This window comes from Mustela putorius, unplaced genomic scaffold (genome assembly GCF_011764305.1).
Source record: "Mustela putorius furo isolate JIRA1106 unplaced genomic scaffold, ASM1176430v1.1 tig00003853_pilon_pilon_pilon, whole genome shotgun sequence".
Taxonomy (NCBI): Eukaryota; Metazoa; Chordata; class Mammalia; order Carnivora; family Mustelidae; genus Mustela; species Mustela putorius.
In genome coordinates, this window is record NW_025422005.1 from 24,930,559 (window position 1) to 24,952,173 (window position 21,615).

General features: G+C 48.6%; 1 protein-coding gene across 6 annotated transcripts; it reads left to right on the plus strand.

The window, feature by feature from the left end:
- Positions 1 to 1,671: 1,671 nt before the first annotated feature.
- Positions 1,672 to 19,453, plus strand: ZSCAN20 (zinc finger and SCAN domain containing 20). 6 transcript variants are annotated; one of them, XM_004740856.3, is made up of 8 exons: positions 1,672 to 1,774; positions 7,711 to 8,237; positions 12,484 to 12,670; positions 13,129 to 13,205; positions 13,484 to 13,568; positions 14,882 to 15,568; positions 17,009 to 17,437; positions 18,006 to 19,453. In XM_004740856.3, the coding sequence occupies exons 2-8, from the start codon at positions 7,821 to 7,823 to the stop codon at positions 19,256 to 19,258; spliced, it is 3,135 nt and encodes a 1,044-aa protein (XP_004740913.1). In that variant the 5' UTR covers positions 1,672 to 1,774; positions 7,711 to 7,820; the 3' UTR covers positions 19,259 to 19,453. The 6 variants fall into 6 exon arrangements, with proteins under 6 accessions (XP_004740913.1, XP_004740916.1, XP_004740917.1 ...); XM_004740859.3 differs by having other exon boundaries at positions 17,012 to 17,437; XM_004740860.3 differs by having other exon boundaries at positions 14,882 to 14,992.
- Positions 19,454 to 21,615: the final 2,162 nt, after the last annotated feature.

Here is a 21,615-nt window from a genome sequence, read left to right on the forward strand (position 1 = left end):
GTCAGGTTTTAATTAGAAAAAAAGCTAATGGAAACCATCAAGCAATTCTGGGCTGGCTTTAGGGTGAGGGGCGCCCTCTTGTGTTGGAATGCTGTTTTTCTCTCGGTGTACAACCTCACCACAGGCCTTTCTCCCCGCAGATGGTCCTGAAGTGGCCATCGTCTGAACCACAGATCTGCCCTTCCAGCTTCAGATCCTGACGCTCTCTCAAATGTCTGATACACGGTCTCTCTTTCTCTACTTAACCCCCACCCTACTGCAACCATGGTCTTTTCCCGATGCAGTGTGGAGCCCAGAAGAAACCTTTGGAGTCAAGGCCAGTAGTTCAAATTCCAGCCTGACACTTACCATCTGATCTTGAGCAAGTCACTTCATCTGTGTAAGCCCCCATTTCCTCCTTGTAATAGTACCAGCATCATGGGGCTTTTGTAAGACTTCAACAGCAAGGAGTGGTATAGAGGTCACCATTAGGTTCACTGAGCACAGTCATGTGAGTTCTCAATGATGAGTAAGTTGGAACATGTTTCACTTTGAACATGAGGGGGAACTGGACCTTTAAAACTAAAATACAGAATTCCCCTAACATGAGTTGAGCACTTGCCATATTGCTAAGTACTATTACTTTCCCCAAAGTCTCATACCCATTAGTAAAAATAGTAATAGCTAATGATTATTAAACTCCTTCTGACTGGCATGTGCCAAGTTCTTCACAAACTTTCCCCCATTTATTCCTCTCACAAACGATTAGGTAGATGCCGTTATGACAATTCCCATTTTACACACAAGGAAACTGAGGCACAAAGCAGTTGAGTCATTTGCCCGAGGTTTTACAACTAGTGAGTGGCAAAGCCTACAACCTGTATTTGAAAGACGTTTCAGACGCAAGTAGCTTGATTCTAGAGACCTTGCTTTACCTGCATTACCTCAATTTCATCTTCACAACAGCCTGTGATGTATTTTATGTGAAAACCTAACACAAAAGACACGCGGTAATACATTCAAGGCCACACAGTTGGGCTGGGATTTGGAGCCATGCCTGACTGCAAAACCCACGTGTTCAACCCTATATTAGACTGCTCATATCACGAAGTATTCATAATGGTACAAAGCAACTGCATTTATATTGAAATTATTCTGATTATCATTATTCAAATAATGACTAACATTTTTTCCAACACCCACTTAGTGCCAAGCTCTGTCCTGATTTACATAATAATAGCTAACACTCGCTGTGTATTATTAGGACCCAGGCCCTGGTTTAATCATCTTAGTTGTATTATCTCATGGAAACCTCACAAAAACCCGGCGAACGGATGCCATTATCCTCACTTTACAGGTGAAGAACGCGAGGTTCACCACCGAGCCAAAATCACGTGGCTTAACTGTGAGCTGGAAATTGAACCTACAATTGCCCAACTCTCTCCGGTCTACCGGTCACTCTCTCTCTTTACTTCTCCCAGTTTCTCCTGTGACCTCTCCAGGCCCCCAGCTCCAGCATTTTTCCTGCAGCAGGCCCCGCCCCTTCGCCTTGAATGTCCGCCTACTGGGCGATGCCAAGATCTCGGAGCCTGTGGAAAGGACTGGAGTCGCTTCAGGCTCCGCCCCCACGATTTTAGACCCTTTTCCGATTTGTTCCGGCGCTCGCGCGGTTCCTTCTGGGAGTTGTAGTCTCTGACGCTCCATTCCCGTGGCGCGGTTCGGACTCCGCGTCCCAGCGTTCCGTGCGCGAAGCCTGGAGCACTTCCGCCCTGTTATGAAGTGGGTGTCTCGGTGGGTGAGTCCGGGTGGCGGGGCGGGGGTAGCTGAGACTCAGGCTCTGGGTTGGAGGCTTAGGTGGTGGTGGTGTCCCAGGGGGCCAGGGAAGGTGAGAAGAGAGAAAGAAGCTTTTCTGTGGGGGTGGGGGTGAGGGGCGGCCAGAGGATGAAGCGTCCGGAGATGGGAAGGGTCACAGAGGGGTCGGGGATGAGCGGGGACACAGAAGGCCGGGGGAGTGAGGAGGGTCGTGGAAAGGTCTCTAGGTGAGGAGACCGAGAGAGGTTCTGGAGGTGGGAGAGTCCTAGAAGGGTCTGGAGACCACAGAGGGAGGGATAGAGGGTTCTCAGGCCCTGGCAAGAAGTGAGGAGAAGAGGGCCTGAGCTTGAAGCCCGACCTTAAAAACTGTGCTCCAGCCTCTACCTGACCGCCTCGACAAACATAGCCGATCTGATACCACCTCACACTTCCTTTACCGGTTGTGACTTCTGGCACGCAGCAGGTGGGACTGGCTATTGTGTTTGGCCCCAAGCCAGCGCCCCCTTTCCTTCCCCCTAATGGAAGTGAGTGTGGCACCGTCGTCCACTTTAGCCTGGTACCCTCTGATTCCTTTTGCGTTCTTCCACATCCAGGATCTTCAGATCCCTCTTGTTTCCTTAATGTGTCCTGAATCTGCCCCTTTTTGCTGAAGCCTCCCACTTCTTCACCTCCCCAGCCTGGACTGACACGTTGTAGTAGCGTCATCTGTTTAACCTACAAATCTGGTTGTGCCCTCTGCTTATAAACCTTCTTAGCTCCCATTGCCAGTAGAATTAAGTCCAGACACCTCACCTGATAGTGAAGACTCTTCATGAACTCTCTGCAGCCTCATCCCAGGCTCCCCGTGCTCCAGGACTGTTTGGTTTTCCCCATCTCTTGGAGAGGCTGTTTGGTTTTCCACCTTAGGTGTGCTGTTCTCTCAGCTTAGAGAACACTTTCTCACCCCATTGTCTGCCAAGAGAACCGTCCTTCCAGGCAGGAGCCAACTTGAATGTTACTTTATTCTCTTCCCTTAAACAGATTAAGTCACCCCTCAACCCCAGTTCCCATAGATCTCTTTTACTGCATTTACCACATTTGATCATAATTATCTGTGACTTTTTTTTCCTTTCTTTTTGTTTCCTCCACTTGACTGTAAGCATCTCCAGGACAGGGACAGTTTCCTAGTCCCCTCCATTTCCTCATTGTCCAGCCCAGGGTCGTAAATACTTGACTACGTGATGCATGTGTGAATAATGACAGTCTAGGGTGAGCTTTGCTATACCAGTCTTGAAGAGTGCTACTTCCAGTGGTTTTCTAGGGCATGAGCTTTTCGTCTTCTGCCTGTCAGGGCTGTCTTTGCTGGGCGCTGATTCATTACCTATGGGAGTTTAAGCCAGGGGTGGCAAATATGTAGAATGTGTGCTGCCACTTCTTCCTGTGTCTGGTGGTCATAGCTAATTGGTGACAACACATAGTGACACGGGTTTCAGGGTCCTTAATGCAGTTGACTGAAATTGGTGCTTTATGTGAAGCCCATTTCCTCTCCCTGGTTTAAGCCCTTAAACGTAAGGTCGAGTTACTTTAAGCAGTAGCGTGGACCATCAGCCCAGTAAGCTTGACAGCCTTTGGGGACTCCTAGTTTCTTCTTTGGAGGTCACAGACCAGTCTTGGCTTTTGCTATGGGATTGGGGCAGATCCCTTACCAACCCACTGTTCAGTGGGTGTGTTCCTTATGTCCACATCCACACTCAACACCCGAGGAGCCAAGGTGCTACTCAGCTTCCCTGTGTTTGTAAAGGGATCCTGCCCCAGTCAACACTGATCCCTCATTGCTTAGGGGGAATCTGTACCCTTTCTAGATCTTCTGGGATATTGGAAGAGACCTTTGAGATCATTTAGCTGAAAAATGGTAAAGTGACGACAGCCCATGCTGAAAGAAACCTATCATCATCCTCTATTTAGTCCTGGTGTTTCAAACAATTTTGAGTTGGTTGCCAATATTTAAAAATCCAGAGTTAGCTTCTGTTGGAAAAAATAGAAGGCCTGGGAACTAGGCCAATGTTCTCTCTACTGCTCCGTAGCTAGCCATAGCCCCCGCTCTACTCATGTACCCATTTACATTGCCTGGCCCCTGCAGCCATTTAAATGTGTAGCCACTGATTCTAGTCTTCCTGTCCCTTCACTCTGCTCCCATCATACTAATTGGGGGCAAGCACTGAGAAGGGTCAACCTGTAAGCTGCAGAGGCCACATGACGTGTCCAAAGTCACACAGCTAATAATGGCAGGAGTGGAATTGGAACCCTGATTTGCTCCCTCCTACCTTAATGTTCTTTCTGCTCTCATACCATCTTCTCAGGAGCTTGGATGATTGGCATACCTAGAGGATGCTGGATGGTGCATTTAAGAAAAATGAGTGGAAAGAATGAATCTTGGCTGAGTCCCAACTCTGCAGCTTGCTAGTTGTGTGACCTTAAGTGAGTCTTCATAGAAGCTCAGTTCCTTCTATGTAAGTTGAGGATATGGACTCAAACATTACAGGATAATTATATCCTAAAGGCAGCACTGAAGGTGGAAATCACATTTAGCCAGAAATCACAGCTTGAAAATCCTCTGGCAAGGAGCCATTTAGAAACCAACACACTGTCTTTCGATAAGCTAACCAGCACAGCTGGGTTTCCTTGTTTGAATGTCAGATGAAAGAGTTGGCCTGTGTTTGGGGACCCTGCTGTATGAAACATACTTTGCTCACACCCTGGAAAGGAAGGCTGGAGGGAACTCAGACCAACCCGGGATCCCTGAAGGTCATGCTCATTCTGAAACAGACACCTAGTGAATGGAACTGACTGCACCATTTAGATTACGGGCTTTCTCTTTATGGTGTTGGCATGCGGTTTCCTGTGTGTTAGTTACAGATCGCTGTAGTACGGTCACACACCAATGACACCTCACTTACTTGCCTGGAGGATTCAGTGAGATTATGAAGGTGGAACTCTTGGCAGCACGCTGGTGCCTCATGGGCACTCAGTAGATGGGTTCGCTCTGAGGTTGCTGATCCCAGTGTGGCCCCGGATCCTTCTGGTCGTCTTAGGACTATTGAATGCCCTTGTCTGTTTTTTCCGTCAGCTCTGTGTAAAGTCACCCTGCTATTCGCTGACTGTATTAACCTCCCTCTGTGGATAGGCCGCTAGTCATTATCTGTCCAAGAGAGTAGCAGAAATCGCTTTCAGATTTGTATTTGAAGCTAACCTTTGGGACTTTCCAATCTTTCCAAAAGAAAATCCCTGTTACCTGCTACCCCGGGCTTTGGGGCTGGCAGAACTACTAATTGCCGATTTTGTGGTAATGTTCTCTTGGTGCAGGAGCACAGACTTCTTTGCTTGCTTATTGACTGTCTCTCTCATGAGAGTGTAACTTTCATGGAGGTAGAGACCGTCTGTCCCAGTTACTGATGGCTCTCCAGCGACCAGTACAGTGCAGGTACATAGTAGGACTCTGTAAATGACTAGTGGTGAATGAGTCCTTGTGTGAGAGAGCGACACAAATGGTTTTGGACTTGTGCGTGATTAAGGCTGTGGTTCAAAAAGGAAATTCCATGAAAAGTTAATTCTTTAGCTTATAATAAATGATGGCCCTTCCATAGCCCATTAGGCTTTCGATGTACTGGATTTACTATTTTAATAAAAGGCAACAAAACTTGCTAAGGGCCCTGCCGTTTATCAGGCACTGTGGATACAGAAATGGGTAAGATGGCATGCTGGCCCTAATACAGTCCAGTGGGGCTGTCAGAGGTCAGAACAGGGAACTACAAGGCTGTAGAAGAACACCTTTATCAGAGGCCTGTGTCAACTGCTTTGGGAACACAGGCGAAGGGAGATGATTCTGGAAACTGAAGGACAAAGAGGAACTTGCCAGGTGCTCATGAGTTGTGTCCCTAGCATCCTTGTGTATGTGCAGGTCTTCGGGACAAGCCTTTACTTTGCATCACCCTTGCCTTGTTTCTGGACAGTCCAGTCAGATGGCCTAAAGTCTCTATAGCGCTGCCTCCATTCTCAGTTCAGCTGACTCATTCTCACTTGTGGGTAGCTGAGAACCTCCTCTGAGTGGGTGTTTTTAGTGTCATCTGGATTTGTTGGGAATGACACAAAGAGCTCATTTTTCCAGATAAGCCAGCATGAGTGTCGTCAGCATCTTCATTGTGTAGAAGAAGCAACCCCAGATGTCCCCTCCACAAGCATTTCCTGAGAGCCTCCTGGGTGTTGTGCCCCACTTATCGCGGGGGTGGGGGAGGGAAGGGGCAAACCGTATTCCTTGTCCTCAGGCTGTCTTCTCTCTGTGGCCACACAGGCACACACCTCTGTAATACAACATGGAATGTGGCCCGTGTGACCTTGATGGAAAAAAGAGGAGAGGACAAGTCCTTCTGGCATGAGCACAAAGGTCATTTAGAAAAAATCTAGTGTGTGCAGAAGGGGATTAATGATAACCCCTGCTTCATGACACGTCACCAGTGTGCACTGACCATTGTCTCACCGTTTATTGAGTGCTTCCTGCATGCCCTGAGCACTGTGCTGGGAAGCTTCGGATCTTGTGGATAAGAGAGCTATGGGGAACATGTAGGTGGTGTGGAAGGTGGTGGCACACGAAGGACTGAATCTTGTTCCAGGGCATAGGGAGGGCCTCTTGGAAACAGTACAGTAGAAGCTGAGACCTAGCTTGGTGAAGAAAGGGAGAACACTTCCCAAAGAAAGCGGCTGGTTGCCTGTGGGAAGGTTCAGTGGGCAGCAAGCCGTGCGGCCAGAATGCCCTGAGCAGCAGGAATGTGGCAAAGAGATGAGGTGCAGACGTGGGCAAGCTTTGCACTTGATCCTCAGGGATGTGGGAGGTCACTCGAGGGTGTTTAGCAGGAAGTGACCCAGTCCGACTGGGAGCTGGTCTGGTTGTGGTGTGAAGAAGCCCAGGTTGGGGTGAGGGGACAGCAGGCAGGAACATGAGTCAGGAGGCTGAGGCAGCGAAAGCATGGCCACTCAGTGGCATGAAGCGGTGGCATTGGGCTGTAGATGCCTAGAAGTCCAGGAGGGCACAGCTTGGTGATGAACTGGCTGTGGGGGATGTTGGGGAGAGATGATGACCAGCTTTCTGGCATGGTTGGTGCCTTGGGGCGCCTGGGTGGCTCAGTCAGTTAAGCATCTGCCTTCACCTCTGATCCCGGGGTCCTGGGATTGAGCCCCGCATCAGGCTCTCTGCTCAGTGGGGAGCCTCTTTCTCCTTCTCTCTCTGCCCCGCCCCACTGCTTGTATATGCACGCTCTCTCTCTCAAATAAATAAATAAAATCTTTAAAAAAAAAAAGAATGAGGTGCCTTAGCAGGGTGGAGAGTTCCAGAGGAAGGGCAGGTTTGCAGGAGAAAAATATGAATTCAGTTTGTGGCCCACTGAGTTCTAGGTGCCTAGTAGACAGTCAAGAGGAAATGTCCTGTAGATGGTTGGATTTGGGGTCTGGAGGTCTGGTGGCGGGTCCTGGTGGGAGTGTTGGGAGTCCTCAGTTTTGGGATGGTGAAAAATACCAGATGGGTGGGTTGACCTAGAGGGAATGTGGAGTGAGAAGGATTTTGCAAGGAGAGCACCCTTAGGGGAAAGCTGAAAGTCTGTGAAAAAAGGCCTTATGGAGGGGCTGACGTTTGGAACCCACCTTGAGGAAAGGTCAGACTTTGGGCCCGTGTAGAGGAAGGCAGGCGTGCTAGATGGTGAAGGCCATGATGCCAGAGTATAGGGTTCTAGCATGTCCCAGAGGACTTCATACCGTGCTGTCCTCCAAGGCGTGCTGGCTGATGGTTTGGGTGCCCGTTTATGCTTCTTCCTCTCAGCACGCCAACCCCAGGCAAAGGCAGTAGAAGGTACGGGGGTCTTCTTACATTGTCCCTTGTTTCTCTGCCTTTAGAGCCTTGGGGAGCATTGCCTCTCCTCGGAGCCCCTTGAAGGACACGCCTTAGATGCAGGAAGACGTTGAATGAGGACAGCCCAGCTGAAGCGAGGTATCCTGGACCGACCATGGCCATGGCCCTAGAACCCCAGACCCAGGCCTCTCACCAGCCGGAGCCTGAAGAACTCCTGATTGTGAAACTGGAGGGGGACTCGTGGAGATCAGAATCCAAACTCCGGCAGGAGGACCGTGTCCCTGTCCCTGGCCCTGAAGCCTCTCGCCAGCGCTTCAGGCAGTTCCGGTACAGGGATGCGGCGGGACCCCACGAAGCCTTCAGCCAGCTCTGGGCGCTTTGCTGTCACTGGCTGCGGCCAGAGATCCGCCTCAAAGAGCAGATCCTGGAGCTGCTGGTGCTGGAGCAGTTCCTGACGATCTTACCCAGGGAGGTCCAGGCTTGGGTGCAGGAGCGCCACCCTGAGAGTGGTGAGGAGGCCGTGGCCCTCGTGGAGGATTGGCACCGAGAGGTCCGGACTGCGGGCCAGAGGGTGAGGCAAACAGTCTGTTCTTGAAGGAGCAGGTCAGGCAAGGCGGCGGGGCTGTGACTACCTTGATAATTTCCAAAGGCAGTGGTAATAATTGTGATTGTTGTTGGTACCAAGCAGCCGACATTTATTGAGCACTGCTGTGTACCCGACACTGTTCTCAGTGCTTTCCATATATTAACTCATCTAATCCTGTCAACGGTTTAATGAGATCGGTACTGTTACCCTGATTTTACCCATGAGGGAACTGAGGCAGAGGACAGATAGGTGGTTGGCCTGAGGTCTCAGAGCCCCAGACAGCAGAGCCAGAATGTGTGGCAGCCTGACGCTAAAGCCCACATTTAGAACCACTGCCCAGATTGCCTCCCGGGACCATATTCACAGTGTGGGCGATTTGTGTTACGTTTCACATGGGACGACATCTTGAGGTGCTTTACAGCAGAAATCTGGGTGGACACAGCTAGCCTTATCATCCTCATTGTATAGATGAAACTAAGGCCCCCAAACTCAGGTGGCTCGCAGAGCTCAGTCAATCGAACCAGAGCCTCAACGTATATTCTCTGGTTCCAAGTTCGATGTTCTTTCTGCGACATGACAGGTGCCTCATCTGCAAACCACGGGAATTAAAATACCTTTTTGGCATGGGGCTCAAATAGGTTAGTAACTGACATCTTCCTGAGCACTCACTGTGTGTCAGGCCCCGCTCTCTGCTTTCTCTGTGTATTGCTCCTCTAATCAGCACAGCAGCCCGAGAAAGTAGGTGCTGTTCTGCCGCCATTGTTTAGCTGTATAAACCGAGGCTCAAAGAGGTAAGTAACTTGTCTAGATTTCTATTAATTAAGTGGTAAAGCCTCGTGGATTTAACATTCACAGTTTCAGCAATTTGCAAGAGACTGAAGGCCTGTGATGTCATTTTATAATTTTTCTCTGGTACCACTTTTTTTTTTTTGAATCCTGCTTTTGGAGCTGGCATGTGTAGAACAAAGTCCTTGAGCCGGCTGCAGGCTGAGCTAGCTGCCCAGAACCTTCATCTCGATGTAACCCTGTTGTTTCCCCTTGTTACATGGTTTTTGTGATGTTATAGTTAATTCTGTTTTGTTGGGGGAAATTATAGGTTTGAGAATATCCCTTGCAAATGGCAGGGGTTTTCTATAAAAGGTAAAGCTTTGGACAGATGAGAGAGAGGCAGGGAGGTTTGTGATCTGTGAGTTAGCTTTTTGGACTCCTTTACAAACCCTTTGAAGACACGGAAAGCGTCCTATTTGAAGTTACAGGACTAAGTATGAGAGGATGTACCTTATTTGAATGTGCCAGCCCACCGTCCCATATTCTTGTAAAGAAACCAGCTATACCTCTTAAGCGGCAGTGAGAAAACAAATGGAAGTCTCAGGACTTCAGAGCTGAAAGATGAAGACCTTGAGACCCAGAGAGAGAATTGATTTAAATCAGGGTCTTTATGCTCTTTATCTGTAAAATGAGGGGGTTGGACTAGACCAAAAGTTCTCAAATTATACTCCTGTGAGCTGAGCCGAGATTGAACTGCTTCTAAAATTGGAAAAAGAAAAAAAAGGTAATGGAACGTTCTTTATGATGTGACTTTTATTTTTCTGTTTGAACTTTCTCCTGGCTCCTGAGTACTTACAAATGTCCAAAAAAACGGGTAAGTAGCAAAGGAGCTCCGTGCCCCCACAGACCTTACAACTTGTGATTACATTGTGGGGTACCTGACTCGGTTACGTTTTCCACAAGGGAAATTTACCAAGACCTTCCAGCTAATTAGGTCCTGTGGAGAGAACTGCCGGGAAAAGGCAGTGCTCTGGGCAACGTCCTCCAAGATCTTTTCCTTAAAGAGACATTTCAGCTCTGCTATTGGATAGGTTTTGCCTTGTTGATTCTGTGGTCACCTCTTCCAGAACCCCTCTCCCCATCAGGTGCATAGTCATTTAAAATAAAATATATATATATATATAGACTTTATTTTTTTAGAGCAGTTTTAGGTTCACAGCCAAACTGAGCAGAAAGTGCCCAGATTTCTCACACGCCCCTGTTCCCCCAGCCCACCGGCCCATCGTTCCCTGCCAGAGTGCCGCACCTGCTGTGATTGGTGAACTTACACGGACACGTTACTATCACCCAAAGTCTGTAGCTTACATTGGATATCACTCTTGGGAGTGGACGTTCTGTGGATTTTGACAGATGTATAACAACATATATCCACTAGTATAGTATCATACGAAGTAGTTTCACTGCCCTGAAAATCCTCTGTGTTCTGCGGATTTATCCTTCCTTCCCCAACCCCCTGGCAACCACTGATTTTTCTACTGTCTTCATAGTTTTGCCTTTTCCAAGGTGTCGTGTAGTTGGGATCATACAGGACGTATGTAGCCTTTTCAGATTGGCTTCTTTCACTTAATGGTATGCATTTAAAATTCCTCCGTGTGTCTTCCTGGCCTGATAGCTCATTTCTTTTTAGCACAGTAATATTCCATTGTCTGAATACACAGCAGTCTGTTCACCTACCGAAGGGCATGCTTCCGAGTTTTGGCAATTAGGAGTAAAACTACTATAAACATCCATGTGTAGGCTTTTGTGCGGTGCACAGGCATTTTTGATGGATTCTTTATCGATCCCTACCCCATGCACTTTTCCCTTCTCCTTGTCACTTGAATCTCTCCTTTTTGCGTTTACAGTTGCCATCTGTGGAATCAGAATCTTTGCTTAGGTGTGTCAGTCGTTGGAGGAGCTCGGGCTGCCAGGGAGGATTGTTATGGGGTCTAGTCACACAATTTCTCCGTAGATTGTAAGATTGAAGCTGTAACAAAGAGAGGCTGATTTGTTTTTCACTTCAACAGTCATGGAGGAAAGTTGTGAGCAGATGTTTTTTCCTGTGAACCACACAGGACATTGGTGGATGGCCTCATCTGGAATGGCTTTTTAGGCTCAGGGCCCATTCCTGTATATCTTAAGGATAAACATCCCTGTCTTTGGGAGAAGATTGGAGTTTTCAGATCAGTCAAAGATTTTTGGAGTTACAGGTTTGTTTCAGACTCAGTAAGTCGATGAAGGTGGATATTATTATTTTGAATCAAAAATAAGGTTCAGAGCAATGTATATAACTGCTGTGTTTTATATGGAAATAGGGAAGCAAGAAGAGTCTATATTCATAGATGCTTGTATATAAAGAAACTGAGATGCAGAGCAGTGGTTTCCTGTGGGGAGGGGTGGGGAGAAGGAAGACCCTGGGTGGATGGGATGGGGACGGGGCTGGGGATGGGCTATTTTCGCTAACTAGACCTTCATGGTTTCTATTTCTGAACCACCTGAGTTTTGAAAATACCTACTGAAGACATTGAAACACATTTTTTGAAGTTTCTATAAGGCAGCGGGAGTGTTACATTGTTGAGGTTTTAGGGCCAGAAAATAACATCTCCACCTCCATCTCTGAACTTGGAACCAACGGACAGATAAGAAATGAGCTTTATGATAACGCTGAGTTGGGTACTATCTTCTCTATGATTTTTCCCTCTTATTTTATATATGTGCTCTGTGTCTCTGGGTGCTTTTCTGCCTGAACTTCTGCACTGAAATCGAAATTGCCACTTCTGTTTTTCCTTTGAGTTACAGTGCCTTGTCTCTGCTTCTCCTTCTGTTTTAAGAGTAGAGGGGCCCTCTCTCAAACAGTGCATACTTTCATTCCATTTTAAAATTCCATCTGTAAAAAAAAAAAAAAAAAAATCCATCTGTGGTTGTTTGCCTCTCCCTTCTCTTATATTTATTTTTGAATTTTCTTTGCCTTGCAGCAGGAATATTTAGGCCATTATATTTAGTTATTGTTATATCTGTTTTTATCTTTTGACGGATACCTGGTTAACTTTTATCTTTGCTTGATACCTTAAACATGAAATCTCCAGTTTTCGATATTTAGAGTTTATGTTTTAATGTCATAAAATCATGTGACATGATTTATCTCTGTGATTCAGAAAGGTTTGGAACAGTAGCAGCCTCATCGAGACACTCATGTGGTCTCTCTCCCCCGTTGAACAAAACAGTAGTCATTTGGTGGCATCAGTGCTGGTCTGTTTACTAATGTCAGTCTCATGGCTTTGTTGTCATACTTTGAGTCATCCTTGGATCTTAAAAAGAGCCTGTGAACCTCTGGACCACAGCTGTACTCAAAAGAGCATTCTCTGCCCTAGCAACGTTGGCCTTATTGAACTGACGATTGGGAATTTTGACCCTCTGTGTGTAGGAACTGGACTTGTGTGCAGAAGAGGCCAGGTCCTTAAAGGCAGTGCAGGAATCTCAGCCTTGTCAGCTGCAGCCGGCGAGTCACTGGCCCGAGGCACAGCGCCAGAAGCAGTGGGTGAAGAGTTCATGCCCTGACCTTCCCAAGCATCTAGACACCAAGATGGTGCCACAGCCTTTGAAGGAGAGCGGTGAGTACTGAGAATCAGGGAACCCAGGGGAAAAGAGGAGAAGATTAGAGGAAGTAAGGAAGGGTACACGGGGAGGAGGGGTGTGAGGAATTGAGGCACGGGGAGGAATAGTGTCTGATGGGCGCGCTGAGAGGGACGGCGGGTCAGCATGGCGCAAGGAGGGGCAGCTCCCGGCGATGTGGGCGCGCCCTCCTGAGCCGAGTCACATGGCACTTCCAGGTCGGCTTGGGGTCAGGTGGTGATCAAAGAGGAGTCTGAGCTGGCATCTCACACATGGCCCATCTCTCAGGGTGGCTTCGAAGCCAGACCCTCCAGAAGGGAAGTGAAAGGGGGAAGTCTGCCCTGGCTGGTCGGGTGGTCTCAGTTTGATGCCGTGTGACCCTTGGAAAGCTTGACCTGGGAGGGAGTGTTTCCGGGGAACCAGAGCGTGGGTTTCAGAGACTGTTCCTTCTCCTCAGCTGTCCTCACTCCCCGAGTCCCTGCTGTCCCGAAGATGGGGAGTGTTGGAGATTGGGAGGCGACAGCCGAGTCGCAGGTAAGCTGCTGTTTGTCCTTCCTTTCCTGTCCTGGCTTCTCTGAGGCCTGTGCCCCTGCGTCCCTCTTCTCTCTCCATGGCCTGCCGTCGGCAGGAGGGCGAGTGTTGGAGGGTGTTAGCCTCCCCCCGGCCCCCATCTGCTGGGCCTCTCCTTAGTCATGCTGCTGCTTACAGCGATGGCCTCACACAAGGTCTCCCTGTGTCTGTGACCTGTCCTGGGGCCTGCTTGGGTTCCCAGGCTGATTTCAGTTGTGGTCCTTGTCTCGTACATCTCACAGGAAGCCCTGGGCCCTGGCAAACACGCTGAGAAGGAGTTCTGCAAGGACCCCCCAGGAGACGGGTGTGGGAGCGGCGTGCCCCTAGGTAAGGAAATAGTGCTCTCCTGGGAAGCTCTTGTCTGGTTTCTGGTACACTCAGGTCCCGAAGAATGTTTCATCTCTCCCTTAAGACTCACAGCTCTGGCACTTGAGAGACAGGAAGAAGACAGCTCTCTGTAGCCAGCACTGGTGGCAGGGATGGAGTGGGGGGGCGTGAGGTCAGCCTGTATGGAGGCTGGCGGCTGGCTTCTGAGAGCCTACCCTCCCGGGGCGCATTTCTTCAGTTTGTTCACCATGGTGGTCCTAGGCTGTCTCGGGAACCCAGTCCTTTCAGCAGCAAACAGGGTCCATGTCTCATGGGCAGACTCCAGTGAGCTGAGCCCATGAGACTGATGCACTAAACTACAGTGAGAAGCCCGCATGGCCAGCCCCTGTCTCTGGGCGCATCTCCACAAAACGAAACCATTTCCCTGCAGAGCCTGGGGTCAGTGTGAGGGGTTGGACGCAAGATGTGGATAAAGTGGCAGACAGTGCTAGCTGTGCCTCCTAGGGGAGTTAAGGGGAGACACGGGAAGTGTTGGCACCTTTCTTTATAGTAGAACTCCTTTTTTAGATAAACCACGATATCTGGGTAAGATAGTGTTCACAGCAAACTTTGGGAAATGCTGAACCAAATAAGGCTAAAGTTTCTTGCAGCTCTCAGCTCTTTCTGATCTGGTTTTCTTCAAATATTTATTTTAATTAAAGGCTTCCTGTTTTGTTAGGGCTGGGAGCTGTTGGGCCAGCAGTCCTTTACACATAGCTGCTAAGTGTTAAAAAAATAAGGAAACATACTTTCTCACGTTTTTGGAAGTCGAGCGGAGGGCACGCTCCAGCCCTGGTACAGAGTGTCTCAGCAGTGTCATGGCAGACCGAGGGTCTTCCTCTCTGTTCTGCCGTCCTCAGTGTCTGCCTCGCACTAGGGCTGTCATGTGTCATAATCAGAAGATAGAGGCCAGTGTCAGTTGGGCTCACAAGTTTCCTAGCAAGAGACACACACTTGCACGCACAGACATACACACACGGTGAATGAGTAAGGGAGAAGAAAATTTTTTCTCCAACCATTAGATTCATTCTGGTTGAGCCAGTTTAGGCCACGTGCCCATTTGTGGACCAGTAGCACTCATTCTTTGTGTGATGTATTTCACAACTCCAACAAAGAAAACAAGCGAACAAAGCTAACAGGTCAGTTAGCGTGGGGAATTGGCATGGGAATTTCTCATTAGCCTCATGCAGGGAAATGATCTCTCTTAGGGGCATTTTGGACAAGCACTCTGCTTAGTGTGTCATTTCTACTTAATCATTTCTCTTCTTTCTTAGGAGTTCCAGTTTCAAAACCAAGTATCAACTGCCAGCAAGAGCAAGGACCAGAACTTTGGCGTCCAAGCTTTATAAATTCCGGAAAAAGGAACACTGCAGATTATAACCCAGGTAATGAGCAAACAAGACCAGCTCAGGCATTGGCCTGGAGAGACTCAAAGGCCTGGGAGGAACCATACCAGTGGGACACAGAGGACATGAAGGTGTCAGGTGTGCACTGGGGCTACGAGGAGACCAAGACTTTTCTGGCAATTTTGAGTGAGTCTTCTTTCTCTGAAAAGCTCCGGACTTGTCACCAGAACCGCCAGGTGTACCGGGCCATTGCAGAGCGGCTGAGAGCCCGGGGCTTCCTGCGGACCCTGGAGCAGTGTCGCTACAGGGTCAAAAACCTCCTACGGAATTACCGGAAAGCCAAGAGCAGCCACCCACCAGGGACGTGCCCCTTCTATGAGGAGCTGGAGGCCCTGGTGAGGGCACGGACGGCCATCAGAGCCACAGACGGCCCACGAGAGGCTGTGGCACTCCCCAGGCTGGGGGATAGCGATGCAGAGATGGATGGGCAGGAGGAAGGGGGCTGGGAGCCTGAGGAAACGGCAGAAGACTGTGATGGTGATGACCTGGCCCCTGATGAGTCCATCCGGGAGCCCAGGATCCCAGGGGGCCCAACTCTGTTCCAGAGTCGTATTGGTAAGAACAAGGGCTGTTGTGGATCCAGATTCCAACACCCCTGCCAGCCCAACCTCTGCTCCCTGAGTTCAGGGCATAGACTGGATTGCAAGTCTAGATCAATGCCCCTGGAGTAAGGGGTTAAGTTCCTTTGGTTGTCCTTAAACTCCTACTCTTGCCTCCTATGATCAGTTTCCTAGAATGAGTTTTTGCTATGGAAGCAAACTTTTGAGACCTTAAGGAACCCTAAAGAGGTAATTCAGTTATCAGTTGACCTTTGAACAATATAGGGGTTAGGGTACCGATCCTCTGCTCTGTTGAAAATACACATATAACTTTTGACCCCCCCCCCCAAATTTAACTACTAATAGCGCATGCTGTGGACCACAAGCCTTACCAGTATTGTAAATCGTACATATTTTATATATGTATTATATGCTCTATTCTTACAATAAAGTAAGCTAGAGAAAAGTTATTAAAATCATAAGGAAGAGAAAATACATTTACAGTGCTGTACTGTACATAAAAAACAAAATCTGGATATTAGTAAATCCTTGAAGTTCAGACCTGTGTTGTTCAAGGTTTAGCTATATTTGCCAGAGCATGTCACTAGGAGGATGGGGAAAGTTGTTGTGTTACATGAATGAACTTTTAATTTTAATGTGTAAGGAGCACATCAACCTGTGGTTACAGACAGTACCTTTAGGTAAAGAAAGATACAGAGTGAGATATTTAACATGTAACAGAAGTCATGACTGTAAGTCATGACATTCGGGAAACAATCATTGTGTAAGTGGAAACACAGAAGCCCAAGAGATGAAATGTGTTATCTAAAGATACACAGTGAGGTAGGGGCAGGGCAGAGCCCAGAGCTCCTGCCTCCAGTTTTATGTGGTTTCTCCCCCTCCACCATGCTGCCCACCTGGGCTGCATCATTTACCCACAGAGGACCTGAGAACAGACCACCCCCTTTTCATTCCTCCACAAAAGGAAAGGGTATCCTTGGTTGGATGCTATTGCAAGATTATTTGAAGTCCAGTTATGTCTAGGGATTTTCAGTTCTCATGTTTGTTAAGAGGAAAGTTCATAAAACAAATAGAGGATGTGTATGGGATGGATGTAGAGAAAGTAGCTTGGATCCCAGCTTTGGGCCTTTCCTTACAGCAGCCAACTGAAGCCAGAGGAGTTGGGGTCACCTGGTATAACGTGGCCACCTAAGTCCTCTTCAGCTAAGACTCAAGAGTTAATGGAAACTCTTAGAAGGGGTGGGGTGGAGTGGGAGGCTGTGGCTTACCTCTGAGAAGCAAGGGTATAGTCTTTGCTGGGGCCCTGGGTGCCTGGAAGATTTCTAAGGGTCCTGTGTTCGTTTTAGACATTTGGAAGGGGGGGCAGGGGATGGTGAACCCTGATGATCTAGGCACGTCTTATGCCTCACAGTTCTGAACTCTTCACTCCTGACAGCAGGTGTGCACTGGGGCTACGAGGAGACCAAGGCCTTCCTGACCATTCTTAGTGAGTCCCCATTCTCTGAAAAGCTCCGCACCTGTCACCAGAACAGCCAGGTGTACCGGGCCATCGCAGAGCGGCTGTGTGCACAGGGCTTCCTGCGGACCCTGGAGCAGTGTCGCTACAGATTCAAAAACCTCCTTCGAAGCTACCGGAAAGCCAAGAGCAGCCACCCACCAGGGACATGCCCCTTCTATGATGAACTGGATTCCCTGATGAGGGCGCGGACTGCGGTCAGAGCCATGGGAACCCTCAGGGAGGCAGCAAATCTCCCTAGGTCGGGGCAGAACAGTACTGAGGCTGGTGACCAGCAGGCCTGGGATGAGGTAGCAGATGAAGATGCCATCAAATCTTCAGCCCCGTGTCCTAATATCCCAGACACCGGTAAGTGGGGAGTAATTTGATGCCCACAAAATCCAGAAGCTTGCAGGGAGAACAAGGGGGCCAGCTCATTTCTTGTTTGTCTCTGAAGTATAAGAGAGAATGGAAATGAATAGGAAAAGCATTTGTGATTTGCTCAGATGATTCAGTCTCTAGCTTTGTGTAATCCCCCAAGTGAGATAGGCAGTCAGGTCTTAATTTTACTGGGATTTAACTGGGAAAATATAGAGTTTATTCAATTTCCCATGATGTGGGCTATTTGTAATGTGCTAGAAGAAGGAGGTGTTCAGTATTGAGTAGAGGGATGGGGGAGTTGGGCAGAGATTGACTGGCCTCGTGGCCTGAGCCTCATGACTCCATCGGTGAGGTCACCATGTTCCAGGGCTCCACTCTCTGCTTTGCCCTTCAGAAATTTACAAATGCCCCAAAACTTGATTAGTTTCATGTTAGTTGCCTTATAAGATGTGAACAGAAAATACGTGATAAAATTCACACTAAATTCACAAACACAAGGTCCATAAATAGATGTTAACTAATGAATGAAGGAAAACTGCATTTCTGTCTATTTCAGGGTTTGAGATGAGGCCTAAGGATGAAGACCAGATTTCGGAGCAGGACATTTTTGAGGATTTGCCTGGAGCCTTATCAAAATGCACTAGAGAGGATGTTTGCCACCCTCCTGACTGGGGGCAAGACAGTGAAAATGAAGAGGAAGGTGAAGGGCAGTGGGGAAACACCCAGGAGCAGTGGGAAGAATGTTCTTCTGAAGAGGACTTAGAAAAACTTATCGACCATCAAGGCCTGTACCTGGCAGAGAAACCCTACAAGTGTGATACATGTGTGAAAAGCTTCAGTCGGAGCTCCCACTTCATTGCCCACCAGCGGATCCACACAGGTGAGAAGCCCTACAAATGCCTTGAATGTGGGAAAAGCTTTAGTGATCGCTCCAACCTCAATACCCATCAGAGAATCCACACTGGGGAGAAGCCTTACAAATGCCTCGAATGTGGGAAAAGCTTTAGTGATCACTCCAATCTTGTCACCCATCAGAGAATCCACACAGGCGAAAAGCCCTATAAGTGTGGGGAATGTTGGAAAAGTTTCAACCAGAGCTCAAACCTCCTGAAACATCAGAGAATCCACTTGGGAGGCCATCCTGACCATTACAGTGAGCCTGGGGAAAACTTGGGCCTAAGCTTATCCTTCAGTGCTCACTGCAGGAGCTCTGCAGAAGAGACGTCTCTTGAACAGCCTCAGAGCACTAGTAAGAACTTGAATTCTGGCCCACACAGCACCAACTCAGGGGAAAAGCTCTACCAGTGTTCTGACTGTGGGAGAACCTTCTCGAAGAGCTCTGCCCTCATCAGTCACCAAAGAATCCATACAGGAGAGAAACCATATGAATGTGCCGAATGTGGGAAAAGCTTCAGTAAGAGCTCCACGCTGGCTAACCACCAGCGAACCCACACGGGGGAGAAGCCGTACAAGTGTGTGGACTGTGGGAAGAGCTTCAGTGAGCGCTCCAAGCTCGTCACACACCAGAGAGTGCACACAGGAGAGAAGCCCTACAAATGCCTTGAGTGTGGGAAGTTCTTCCGTGATCGTTCCAACCTCATCACTCATCAGCGGATTCACACAGGAGAGAAGCCTTACAAGTGCAGAGAGTGTGGGAAGTGTTTTAACCAGAGCTCTAGTCTGATCATTCACCAGAGGATCCACACTGGGGAGAAACCCTACAAGTGCATGGAGTGTGGGAAGGACTTCAACAATAGCTCCCACTTCAGTGCCCACCGGAGAACTCACATGGGAGGGAAAGCATCTTAGGAGACACCCCCCCACCCCACACCCTTGCCATAGCAAAAGAGAGAAATGTATATTGAACTCTTCTCAGATCGTTAAGATATATGCTAGAAACTTACCCAGTTTTTAAGCTCGGTGTATACCCAGGAAAGCTGTCTTGGTATGATCCAGGTTATTTGGAAGTGAATTACAAATGCAAAGGATCCAGATTTGAAGGCACTTTCTTTTCTAAATTTTTGAAAATTTTTAATGTTTTAATTTTAAAATTTTTTAATTTTTAAAATTTTAGTTTTTAACTTACATTCAATTTAGTTAACGTACACTGTAGTATTTGTTTCCGGGGTGGAATTTAGTGACTCATCAGTTGCATGTAACATCCAGTGCTTTCTATCAAGTGCCCTTCTTCATGCCCGTCACGCAGTTAGCCCAGCCTCCAGCAACCCTCAGTTTGTTGCCTGATGTTAAGAGTCTTTTATGGTTTGAAGGCACTTTTCTTAAGTGTAATTCGTTTTCCTCCTGTAAACCGCTCCCCATGCAGTCCTCAGGCTGTCCTTACATTTGCTGTCTTGGGAGGACTTTATCAGTGTTCGAGCCAGACTGGTAATGTAGGGGATTAGAGGGAAATCCGTGGTCCTGAGCAGAGATTCCAGACCTCCCTGTGCCTTTACACTGTCCCCAGGTATACACGGTGCATTGGCAAATTCTCATACATGGCAGGTTTCAGCTGGGGCGTGTCCATATAGAAGAACTTTGAGACTGGGAAAGCAACCAGTGGCTTGAAGCAGACCACCATGGCCTCAGCAAAGAGGAGGAATGTCAGTGACATCATTACTAAATATTAAAAATAGCAAAAGTAGCCAGTATTTATTGAGCATTTGCTCTTTGGCAGGCTCTGTGCTAAGCATTTTGTACACATCCTCACACTCCTCATGGCAGCCTTGGGAGGAAGGTACTAATCTCCCCATTTCCCGGAGGAGAAACTGAGGCTTGGGAAAACTAAGTAACCTGCTTGGGTGGCATGGCTGAAGATGGCAGTGGCAGACTTTGTCCAGATCTATCTGTCTCTGGAGCCTGAGGTGCCCCTGACCATTGTACTGAGTTCCCTTCTGACATAGCGCGGGTAACTCAGACCCCAAAGCACTTTGTGGGCCATGTTTCCTACTAAAATTCTTTTAGGAATTCTCCTCTTAGCAAATTCAGAAACCAGGAATCCCTAAACTTGGAAGGGTCTGGAATGGCCCGAATTGGCGATGCTTGGAGCAAGGCTGAGCTGGTATTAAAGTGCTTGATGTGGATTTCCTTCGGGAGAACAGGCCCATGTACCTCTTCCCATGGGATACAGCTTCCACGAAGAAAATGGGGTTTAAGAATTATCCCCTTTCTCAAGGAGTCTGTCCTCTTTGAGTTAGACTTGGCTGAGTTGAAAATGTTAAACCTTAAAGAAACCCAGGCCGGTGTTTTCGTCTCCCCAGCCCTTTTCCTCTTGGTGGTAGCTGAGCAGAGGGTAGGTAGGAAGAGTTGCTGTGCCTACTGAGAGGGCTTTGACCACTGCCCTGCATCTCAGGTGTGTGGCACAGTTTTATCCTGAGCGAGCTTGTGCCAGGCCTGCCCGGTGCTTCCTGAATGTTGGCCCTCCCACAAAGACCAGTCAGAAGGGCTCACCCACGATGGTTTTCTAATTTGCATACTTTGGCCTTCAGAGTTTCTCCTTAGGAGGGTTTAAAAATATTGACCATAGTCTTCCATTTCCAGAGGATTTTAAAAGAAAATCCTTGTCCTGACATCTCTGCTTGTGACATCGAGAAGCCATTATGCCCTGGGTATTTCACGGACTGGGGAAGTACCTAGCAGATGGTGGATATGATGTGAAGGGTGGAAGTTTCTATGCACACACGAGGGAGCCGTCGGACAGTTCTGCGCCCCACAGAGCGAGATCACTCCCAGCCCTTCCTCTGCTTCCTGAGAACCAGCTCACCTGGGGCCACTGCCTGGCAACTCCTTCCCTGTTTACCTCCCCTGGCTCACATGGTCTCTGAGGGGCAGGGTCGTGGGTGAGCCTTGGGTTGGCACCAGCAGGTATCTGCAGTAACAAGATGAGGCACAGGGAGCCGTGCGAGCTGCGGGGGAGGGAGTTCCGGGCAGGGGCATGGTGGTGTGACCGCACGATTCGGGTGTGGATGGGCGCCAGAGCAGCTTAGGACCGGCAGCGTGTAAAGTGAGAGGTGGGCAGTGGTGCGAGCTGAGATGGGAGGGTGCGGGGGCAGCTTCCTGGACCTCATGCCCGAGTGGAGCTTGGACATCGGGCCGAGGGTGACATGGGCGCGCGTGGTCTGAGTGGAGCTTGGCTGTGCCGCGGTAGGAACGCTACTGCAATATTCCAG